This window comes from Pteropus vampyrus, unplaced genomic scaffold (assembly GCF_000151845.1).
Source record: "Pteropus vampyrus isolate Shadow unplaced genomic scaffold, Pvam_2.0 Scaffold186, whole genome shotgun sequence".
Lineage (NCBI taxonomy): Eukaryota > Metazoa > Chordata > Mammalia > Chiroptera > Pteropodidae > Pteropus > Pteropus vampyrus.
The window spans coordinates 829,774-841,816 of NW_011888967.1; the positions used below are offsets into that span (position 1 = coordinate 829,774).

Genomic DNA, 12,043 nt, shown 5'->3' on the forward strand with positions numbered 1-12,043 from the left:
ATATTTAAGGTTTATATTAATGTTTATACAAATATAAAATATTTAATATAAACATTAAATATTCTCATTTAATTTTTACAACAACCTTATAAGAGTATTGTTTTTCTTTTCATAGAATCTCTCCAAAATTAGAAAAAAGCCTCTAGTGTTTTCTTTCAAGGAACAGTCAAATACTCTTTTTTATTATTTTCACATAGTTGGGATAGTATTATTTTCTACTGAAAATCTCAAAAAATTTATAAGGTCTATAATTCGTATGATGCATTTTAATGTTTGGCAACTAAATATAATTAAGCATAATATTCTGATCCAAGAACTTTCCTAAATAAAGACATGGTAATTGTTCTCAGCTCCTACATGTTATATCTATTCTGGTCCCCTTGTGAATATATCATGTCAAGCTTTCTTGAAACTTTTTGTATCTTGAGTTCTCCTTTGAGCCACAGAGCCAACTGCGATTTAGATATATTCTTGTCATCATTCCAAATAGTAGATAAGAAACCTAATACCTGAAGAAGTAATCAAGTCAAATGTCTAGTTAAAGGCAGTTTGGGAGTATAGTATAATTTTCATGACTACCATTCCCCGCTGTTTCTACTTAACCATATGTTGCTCAGATTAACTTCATTCTCCATTCAGTCCCATCATAACCTAACATTACAGAATCCCATGGAACGTGTGGGAACTATTCTGTTAAAAATTGATAGAGTGTTAGCACCAGAAGAAACATTGTGGATAATTCAGACCAAAAGTCAAATTTATAGTTGAGGTCATTGAGATACAAAGAGCTTGAGTGACTTGCTACTATTTCAGAATTATATAGCTGGAAGGATCACTTAAGACCACCTCTGCAACCCCCATTATGTCCATCAGTTTGTTCCTGACAAGTGGTCAGTCAATGTCTTTTTAAACAACATCAGAAATAGCTAACTCACTATTTCTTAGGTATTTCCATGTTTGGACAATGCTAAGCATTAGAAAGTTCTTCCTCTGGCTGCTTAGGAATCCCTCTTCGTTTGTTCAACCTACTGGTCTCATATTTCCCTAAGACTTTTTCCTATCTAAAAGCCATACATATATTTGAAAATAGTATTCATCCTCTACATTATTTATCACCTTCCATGTTTTCTTGGAAGTTATTGCACTTCCTAATTTTTCTAGACAAATATATTGCAGTTAAATATTTGGTGAGCACAACCTACTTAACATCAAAAAGAATGTTATTCATAGATATGACACATAACTAGGAAGGCCTAGTTTACATTTAAGAATTATAAGTAATCTACCTCATGGGCACTGAAGCTTTTAATAAATCCAGAGCTAGATTCATCAGCTTTGGTCTATGAAGGTATTACATTAAAAACTACAATAAGAAGGCACTGGCAACTCAAATATACTGAATTATAATCCTTTCATTCAGTAAAGTTGTATTTCATGCCTATGAAATGACAGAGAATCTGGGTGAGTTATTTTCCTTAACCCCCACAATGTCATCAGATTAGAGGAAAAATGCAGAATTAGATTTGCAAACAGAAAATAAATAGGAAGGACAAAAAAGCAAATGCACACGGACAATCAAACAACTTAGTTTCTGCACATTGATTCAGCCCTCAGCTGAATTATAACTTTTGTATTTATTGATAAAGATTTGTCTTGTTAGAGTTTTCATTCTTGCTTATCTTAGTTAATACCAGATAGAAAGGACTATTGGAAAAATCTTCAATCAAGGAAACATTTATTACATTCCTGCAATGCTCGTAGTAAAGCAGGTTGTGTGCTCCTTCAAAGTAGGAGCCTAGAGCCATGTGCTATGTTCAATTAAAATTAAGTAACATATTAACACATTTATTATAGTAGCTGCTATATATGTGGTTCCCAGGTTATAGTATCAATATTAGATTTACAACCTTAGAATTTATACTCAGCCTCTATTGAATGTTAGCTGTCCCCCTCCTACGTTTAGATTGATGATGAACACCAGAAAACTACTTAGCTTTTCTGATTTTTGCTTCTTCGAATTTACATTTCAAAAAAAATTCTGGTAACACTTGGAGGAGCCTCTCTTTCATTTAATTTTAATATGTTTTATGAGAAAATACAGGAGCTTAATTTTTAAGAGAAAACCCAGTTGTTTTTCTCCCATCAGGGCTTAAAATACAGAATGAGTTGAGATTGGGCTGCACTAACTAAAGAGTTTAGAGAAAGTGAAAGTGTTTAGGCTGGAATGAAAAACTGTGATTTTTGTTTTCTACCCTGTGATTATAGTTATTACCAATGAACTCATGCTTTGGTTAGTACAGAGTGGATGAGAATTTAAGCTCTTGCAGTAATGAATTATTCTGTTTGGTATATGTGAGTTGAAAAAAGATTTGGCCAAATAGTGGAATCTGAACAAAAATTCATGCTGTTTCACCTAACTTGGCTGACAATGAAAAGATCTAAGTCCAATATAATAGTTGATATTTCAGTTGATGGTAAACTGGTATTTAAAACATAGTTATTATTAGCAGTCATTGCCTACTCATTTAACCAGTAGAACAAGCATTGCTTTCTTGGGTTTGCTGTTTATGTAGTGACTTGAAAAATGAGGAAACCTAGGGAGAGAATTTAAAATGTTCCTAAATATTCCGAAAGCAACTCTGTAGTTAATGATTTCATGCATAATCATTTAAGTTCTTGGAAGACTAATTCCAATTCTAGAAAACAAATATTGCCTTATGTATGGGTATCCCATCTTATTCCAAATAGATTTTGTACATGTCTTAACATTCCAGCAACTATTGTTTTGATTCTTAAGCATAGGTTTGAGATGAAAAGCAAAATCTTAGTCAATTTTGGGTAGTTTACAATATCATTTGAAATATTTAGTTTTAACCTATTACTTTGATTTATTCATTCTTTCCTTGTGGTATAGATATTTGGACCTGTACAGCAAATCATGAAGTTCAAATCTTTAGATGACGTGATCAAGAGAGCAAACAATACTTTCTACGGCTTATCAGCAGGAGTCTTTACCAAAGACCTCGATAAAGCCATAACAGTCTCCTCTGCCCTGCAGGCGGGGACAGTGTGGTAAGTCAAGCCTACCAATGTTGGCTTTCTCAATGTTAGCTTTATTGACAGGTTACTTTGAACCTTTCAGACTGATTTTTCATTTGGAATCACATGGTCTGCTGTAAAAACAGTTGTACCTTAAACAAACAAACAGAACAAAAAAACTCTGACATATTGGAAGCATTTTAGAAGAGTATTTCTTTAACTCTGCAGCCCCCTCAAATTTCTTGCCTAAAATGTTTTATTGATGTTTGGTTAATATAGTGTAAGTATTACTAAATAATCTCTAGGCACTATGCTGTACACAAAGGAGATAAAGTCGTGTTTTAATCAAGTTAATTAGATAATATGTATTTGGTGCAAACATTTAATTCTTATATCAGCTTCTTACTCTGGGATTATTAGAGATTTCTGAAGGTCTTAATTTAGAAGAACATACTGAGTTTTGAGCTGGTCTATATCTTTGATTTTTATATTTTAAATTAGAGGATGTAAATGCTGAGGCTGAGCCTCTCAAACTGTTTTATCCCCTGCTCAGCCCTCCATCCCTAGACTGCTTTATTGGTAATTTTTGTCCTGTCAAACCTCACTTTATGCCCTTTTATGGCCTGGCAACAACCCAAGATTATTTTTCTTCCCAATAATGTCACATTTATTCCAGTTAAAAATTTGTTAGATGTTGAAAAGTATTTATCCTTAAGAGACAGCCAAGCAATCTTTGCCCCTCTTGAGAGCTCCATAATCTTTTTTCCTAACCAAAGGGAGAGAGAATCATTATTTAGTTAACATATACTCTATACTTGGCATTGCACTGCATTCTTTAAGTTTGTTATCTTATCTTACCTTACAATTGTTTAATTATGTTAAATTTATCAATAAAAAAACAAAAGGTTAATGAGGTTAAGGAATTGATCAAGAACACACAATAAATGACAGCTGAGATTCAGACCTATTTCAGACTCTAAAGCAGTGATTCTCAACCCTGGCTATACATCAGAGTTATCTGAGGAACTTTAAACATATATAAAATGATTTTGGGTCGGGGATGGTATACATTAAACCTACAAATTATATCAATCTCTGTAGCTCTTTTACTTAAAGAGTATTTTTCAAAGCACCCATATGATTGTAGTGTGCAACCAGGACTGAGTACCACTGCTCAAAAGCCTGATTCTTTTTATGATAGGATGTTTTCTTTCAGAGACTCTTAAATAAAATGGAGTGAATTCTTCATAAATAATCAGTATGGCTAGTAATTCATGTAGAATTATCCTATGATAAAATTATTAATAAAATCCGTATTGCTATTGTATGTGTATATATTATCTCCATTTACTGAAGACTCACTATGTACCAAGCACTATGTGAAGCACATTCTATGCATCATCTTACTCCATGACACAATCACAGTAATATTATTGCGCCCATTTTGCATAGGGGGAAACATTTGTTTAGAGAGGCTAAATAACTTTCCTAATATCACTCAGGTTCTAAGAGGCAGAGCCAGGCTCTGTGGGCCTAGCACCTCCCTTATAACAAGAAAGGATCATAGAAAGAGAATTAATTGGCAAGGCTGATCATTTAGAACTTACAGTTTTCTCTAATGAATATTTCTCAGTTTTCTGTTTACTTATGTGAAAATATTTTCATTTTCAGTGTAGTCAAAAGGGCAAACACATTGTCTGTGCTTTTAACAAAAACAAGTCTCAGGTTTTTGACTTAGGAATAACAGAATGTTAGATGCCTGCCTGACTAAGAAGCTTGTTATGACATCATTCCACTCAGTGGCGTGGGAATCTCCAGTCAAGCATTTCTCTACTATCCAAACAGAGGCAACCATAATCTTATTACAATGTGTCCTGGAACATAATAGTGTCCCGGCATTGTCCCATACATAGTCACTGCTTAATGTTTTCAAGTTAAGTATTGAATTCCAGAGTTGTTGGAATTGTACCCTTAATTTCAAAGTAATGATTCCATTTGTAGTTGAAAGAGCAATTAAACAAAGCTGAGACAAGCTGTCTTTTGGAAGTCTGAGTTTATTTAAGGAACTATCCTCCAGAAGGAGAGGCTGGATAAGAACTCTGTGGTTCAATGAAAATTTGGAACTCTGGGAATTAGTTAGTAAATGCTGTAACTGAGAAAATGTCTGAATATTATCTCAGGGTCAAATTAATAATCAAACTATTCTAAGTATAATACTACTTATTTAGATGTCATACCATTGTTTATCTATTATAATAGCATGAAGGGAGGGAAAAGTATTTTAAAAGAACATTGTTCTTTTTTAAATAATATTTTTTCCCTCTTACATATAATGAGAATCATGTAGATAGATTTCTCTGTTCACTTGGCCACTAGGAAATTTAAAGCTAAACAAATTGCTCATGCCCTGCTTAACTGCGTTCTAACTTTTTCTCTTTGTCTTGATCTTTTACACTATTTTTTTCTTTAATTGTAATTATTCATATTTTTATAATTATATTTGCTCAGAAATACAGCAAGGAGTAAACAAATTAATAATGAGATCTAACTCCTACCAATGCCTCCATTTACACAGTTTTTGAACCAATTAATGAAAAAGAAGTGAACTGAGTAATATGATACATATTACAATTGTGAAAGAAAATTGATTCTTGCCTGCAAGGTATGCAACTCTCAGGAGAATTACAAAGCTTATTGAATTTAGGCAGTAAAGAACACCCAGCCAACGAACTCCAGTATCTCGTAAGCCATATCCTTCCTCCTATGGCATACTGGCTAATTTATCTTTTATAATTCAAAGTACAACTTTCGAAGGACATAATACCCTAACCACAATGGCCATCCGCACACAGAATTATACCCTTCTATTTGTTTCCAGGCAGTGTATATTCATATATTTTTTCTTCTGCAACCTAATCTATAGTGCTACTTTTTATCTCAATGAATACGTTATATTAAAATTAATGGAGTCCTTAAAGAGCTCTCTGAATTTCTAGAATTCCAATTTTAGAACTTATTTTACAGGTTAAATATGATCTATAATGCACTTCTTTTCTTTCAGGGTGAATTGCTACAGCGTGGTATCTTCCCAGTGTCCCTTTGGTGGATTCAAGATGTCTGGAAATGGACGAGAACTGTAAGAATAACTTTCTATTAAGATAAATACTTGTGTCAATAAAAATGGTTGTCACTCCCAGGGAATTAATCCATAGTCACTACTTGAATTAAAACTTGCCTCTGTTCTTTCCTGGAGATTCATGTTGCTAAATAGCTTTTGAAATGCTAGACTTACCCCATAAGTACAAAAAGGTAATGGCAGAAGAGAAGTATATTTTATTAAGCTCCTACTATTCATAAGGGACCATACTAAGCACTTTGGTTATTGAAATATTGCCTACTTTTAGAATTGCTTGCTGTATATATAATTATAATCTATTTAGCAAACATTTCCAGAAAGGAGCTACAAATTGGTGATTACAAAAAGTGTGAAAATGTAACTACAAATTGGTGATTATAAAAAGTGTGAAAACGTAAGAACACTCTAGTTATCTGAATATGCCTCTTAAATAAGTAAATTAGGTGGTCTTTACTTAAAAAAAAAGTTTTATTGTAAGAGGAATGATTCTCATTTGTTAAAAAATTATTGATGTAGACTCCAAAATTTTAAATTACCTAACTGAGTTATTTTTGGCACTACAATCTAAACTGAAAGGGAAATTTGACTAAGGAAAACATGTTGTATAGTCATGATTAAATTGAGAATATATATAAAAGTGCATTTATGAGCTTTCAGTTGCTTTTTAAATCAAATTATATAAATTTTTTTTTATGTTTACCTACATAAAAGATAGTGGCGATATATTTGCTTATTTTTGTTCAATCAATTTTAACTACTTAATTTTTTAGAATTTTCTTATATTAATAAATTGTAAAAATCATAAAGAAAACAGATACATCATATACAAATCTATGGGATCAGAGTAAAGCTGCCCTGTTTTATAAATAGCAAGTAAAATGAGTCTTAGTTTCTAACGGTCATAGATGCATGAAATAACCACATGCTTTATCATATAAATAAATCAGCAAAATTAAAATGAAGCAACTGTCTTTGGACAGCCAGAAAAGGGGAAATGATAAAATGATCCATCCCCCTCTCAATGTACATTCATTAAGAATTCATATGTATGTAAGGCCCAGGAAGCCCTAGAAACATCATACTGTGTCCCATCCTTCATATAATTGTGGTGGCAAGAAGAATATGTAAAAGCATATATAGTACACCTACACGCACTATGAAATAAATGGTAATAGACTGGGAGTCTATACCTCCCGGAGATGGAGAAGCAGTTAAAGTGTAGACCACAGCATTAAAGTATAGAAAATCTGGACACCACCAGAATATAAGATTTATGGCATCTCTAACTCACAGCTGTCATCTGTCCTATGAGGTCAGCATTTGTGGTGGGGACAGGAGTGAAAGAGGAAAATAGATGGTCTATGAGCTCCTTTCCATGCTGAAGAGTCTATGGTGTAATCTCAGTGGGAATTCAATGGATAAAAACTTAATAGCAGTAATTAGAGTAAGAGCTGACATCACGGAAAGGATAGGAACTTGACCTAGGGCATGAAACAAGTGTAGAGAGTCAGTGAGTGGAGAAGTGGCAATCTTGAACAGAACATTACATGTGACATGTTGAGGGGCTAGGGAATTTGGTAGGCTGATGGAGATTTTTGGAGGTGGGAAGTATGATTTCTGAGTTAAAAAGAATACAGATTAAGAAGTCTTGAATTCAAGAAAATTGAATTACATTTTATCAGTGGAGCAGTGAAAAGCCATGGATATCTTTAAAATGTTGAAGAGGTAAAGAATAGCAAAAGATCAACCCATAAAAAGTGCATGACATAGTAAAGAAAATATAATTGCATTTGAATCCTGATTCTACCACTCACTAGCTACGCAGCTTGGTTCAAGTTGTATAATTCTGAGCCTCTGTTTTCTCCTATTTAAGGTGATGTTAACATTCCTCTTTAGATATGAGAGTAAAACGACATAGTGCATGTTCATTCTCTAGCATTGTAAGAGTCACAAAGTATAAACTCAACAAAATGATTTCCTTTTCTAGTTCTTTTTATTTATAATATCCAATATTGGAGATTCCCTTGGCTGAACTAATTACTTTGTACAAAAAGCTGTAGCAAAGCTTAGATTATTCTGAAGTACAATTAGTTTATTGCTGGCCCAACTATCTAACACATTTCTCTAGGAATATTGAAGATAACATATTCAAAAGAGATGAAATAACAAAGTAGACCAAACATGAAAATTCTATTTAATTCAATTAGGTCAAACTTTAAGGTCGAGGCATAAGGAAATCAAATAAGACAGGGATGGAAAACAGGAATCAACCCTCAGTAATTTTCTAAGAATCTGAAAAGTGGCCATAGATAATTTCCTTCTTTAAAACACAAAAGAAAAAAGTTATATGGTAAATTTTTGCTTCAAAGTGTTAGCCGAGAATGCTACTTTTAATGTCTACCTGAAATCAAATTTGGTAAACTTAATAAACATATCATTTGCTGCAAGATGTTCAAAGAGAATTATTGAAGTGATAACCTCAAACCACTCCCAGGAGCTCATTAACAATTTATCCACAACAGCAGAAAGGCAGAATTGATTAGTTGGGAACAGAGTCCTCAAAAAGCCAAAAATAGTGTTATGTAGACCTCAACGTGGTGGCGATAATGAGTGCCCGAATCTAGATTTGCATCTCATATCTTGGTGCTGGCACTGGAATGAGTTAAATGGCAGAAATTTCTCCCTTGTATAATTGCATTGATAAGTCACTTGAGACTTTATTAGTATGCCATTTCAAACTTAATTGACTTTCAGCACTCCACAAAATATTTCTTCCTGTTCCTTTGGAAAAGGGGAGCATGGAAATGTTACAAACTATTGGGCCTATAGAAAAAACTCATGAATGTTTTTGCTTGATTATATTTGCCAAATCAGTTCAGCAAACATTTCCTCTGTGCCTCTTAATTAGTGCCAGGCTCATTTCTGGGTCCAGAGTGAAAACCAGATGCAATTTGTTACTACAGTGTAGATCCTGAATGAGAAGCATGGAATCACATGGAAGTGTGTTGGGAATGCAGCATCTCAGGCCTTTCTCCAGACCTACTGAAATAGAATCAGCATTTCAATCAGGTCCCAAGTTATTGGTACATTGAAGTTTTAAGAAGCACAGAACTAATCACCCACGACAAGTACGATAAAGAGAGAAGTATAAACATGTTTTTGTGTAATAGACATAACATATGCACAGGAATATTAAGGAGCAGGACTTACTTCAGCCTGAGTATGACAATAATCACACTTAGTGCTATCCTGAGAGTTTCAAGTGTCCATGTAACCCAAAATACAATAGAAAGCTTATTGGCAAAAATCATGGGTTAATATATCTAACTTTGTGAGATAAAATACTTACTAAAATATTATCCTTTAATGGGTTTCAGATAACTGAGACTAAACCCTTTAATTACTTTGAAGAACATGCTCATTGAAGCTTTTAGAAGGCATTTTCAGAAGCTTAATGGCCCAAGAAAATAATCAGTATAAGAGGATTAGGTTACCCAGGAGAAAAAGATGTCTTCTACATACCTGCCTATATCATCAGACAGGAGAGGTAGAAAAAGATCAAGATCTTATTCCTCTGTAAGCCTACATGTGCATTAGTGTTATGATCTGAAGAATACTCTGAGGTACATGTAATTTAATCTTCTCCTCAAAACAATACAGAGAATAACTTAGACTAATCTTTTTAGTTATCTTTTTAACAAAGGATAAATCAGTCAGTTTTCAAAACTGGTAGAAGATCTTGATAAGCCTGATAACAAGATACCATGATCCTAATTGATTGACTCAGCTAATTCCTGATCATTTATTTAAGAGTTATATAAGGAAATGGCAGGCGTTGTATGAATATGAAAACCAAAAAACCACAAAATGTCCAAAGACTTGAATTTAAGCTAATGAACTCTTTTTCATTCTTAAAAACAAAATAGACAAACAAAAAGGAAAGAAAAACCTCTAACAAGAGGTCAGATTTTTAAAAAAATTTTGCCAAGAATCAAGAATTAAAAGATATTTTTAAAACTAGAGCTAGAAAATATTCACTTCAAGCCCTATTAGGGCATGTTAGAATGAAAATGGCAGCATGGTCATTTTTAGCCCCCTTGTCACTTCTGGGCCAATAACACATGATAACTAAGCTAAGCTATACTTGAATTTACTAGTTTTTCTATGCTATTTGAGTGACAATTTATTACTAGTTTTCTTTTTGTACTATATATGTCTTATTTATTTTAACCTAAACTAGAAATAAAATTTGTGTTGGGCTGAATTTTGTGTGTGTGTGTGTGTGTGTGTGTGTGTGTGCGCGCGTGTGCGTGTGCGTGTGTGTGTGTGTGTGTGTGCGGTGACCTCTTTTATAGTCAAGTAAAATACTACCAAAAATGGACAATTTCTGTAAAAATCAATTGAGCAAACATGATTATTTGAAATGCAAAAAAAAAATTTTGAAAATTCTCCACACATGGAGATTTATATAAGACTAAATATCTTATGGTTAGCTAGCTACTCTTTGAAATGTTTCTGTACACAGAAAATATCTTCCATTGTCCCTAACCAGATAAGCAAGAACAAACTTATACCAAATCATGAACTATAGTACATTTGTACTGCTGTGCTAAACTCTCTGGGTTTCCTCCCCTCACCCCACTCTCTCTAGGGGAGAATATGGTTTCCACGAATACACAGAGGTTAAAACCGTCACAATGAAGATTTCTCAGAAGAACTCATAAAGTAACTACAAAAATGGAGAGAAGAATCCTCAATGGCTGAGCATCTCCTACAGTCGCTAATCTATGATAGTGTTTAAAAACAACATTATTCTTTTCTTGATTTTTTAAACATAAGCTAATCATATTACCATTAATACTATACGTAGTATACTTGATGTATAGCTTATACTGAATCATTTACCTTCTGATATGTAACCCCCAAATCCCATCTGTAATAAAAAGGATAGATTTAGATGGAAGATCTCTCTAGCTCCTAATAATCATGTGCTTTTGTTTGTAGCTACTTGTTCAGGATAATCATTTTATAGAAGAAGACCAGTTGTCACTTCGTGTTTTTTCAATAACAGCCTTGAAATACTTAACATACCTGTTAACTGCAGAGATGTGTGCTGTTTACAGAAGTTGTGAAGTCCTTGGAGTTTGTTGACATGTTTCCTAGAATGTCATGTGTGCTTGTCAAATTAAGTACTATCTGAAATACTTAGCTATAATGTAAACATAAAGCTTAATAAAACCAACCTTGCATGATTCTTGTGAAGTTTGAATTTTTTAAGTAGAAATTTTGGTTATGGTAATCTCGCTGTCACTCAAAAGCAGTGTTAACTTAAGCATAAAGATGCATTTAAAAAGAAAAGTCTAATCTGCTCATTCTCAAATAGGAAAAGAAACATTTTATTTTCCAGAAGAATTCTTGAAATCAATAGGAAACATTTGAGATAGATGGTTGCAGTCCTTCAGCAAGCATTTATTGAGTTCCTACAAAGTTCTGGAATTAGAACACATAGAACTTTGTGTTAGGTGTTACAGAAAACTGGTGAATAGTAGGCGCTCCATTATCTCACAGTGCTTTAGTGGAGAACAAAGACACCATACAAACAAAAAAGAGGAAGGAAAGAGGAAGGGAGAGAAGAGACAGACAGACAGAAAGACAAAGTGGGTGTATAATGGAAATTTCTAAGAACCATAAGAGCACAGTAATATGCCAACAAGGTAGTGACAACCTCTGAGGAAACTGGGTAGGGTCTCATGAAGGAAATTTGACTGGATATGAACCTTAATTGATGCTTGATTTGTAGCGAATAAGGGGAAAAGAAGTTCCACAACATAGTCTCTCAGAAAATGTTCCATTGGAAATAATTTTGGA

General features: G+C 33.4%; 1 protein-coding gene across 1 annotated transcript in view; it reads left to right on the top strand.

Moving 5' to 3' along the window:
- The window catches only part of ALDH1A1 (aldehyde dehydrogenase 1 family member A1), a 52,385-nt gene extending 40,951 nt beyond the window's left edge, over window positions 1–11,434 (top strand). Inside the window, exons 11-13 of the mRNA XM_011371261.1 lie at window positions 2,915–3,072; window positions 6,101–6,175; window positions 10,827–11,434. Coding sequence (XP_011369563.1) covers window positions 2,915–3,072; window positions 6,101–6,175; window positions 10,827–10,899 — 306 coding nt within the window. The 3' untranslated portion in view covers window positions 10,900–11,434. The remainder of the gene's footprint in view (window positions 1–2,914; window positions 3,073–6,100; window positions 6,176–10,826) is intronic.
- Window positions 11,435–12,043: the final 609 nt, after the last annotated feature.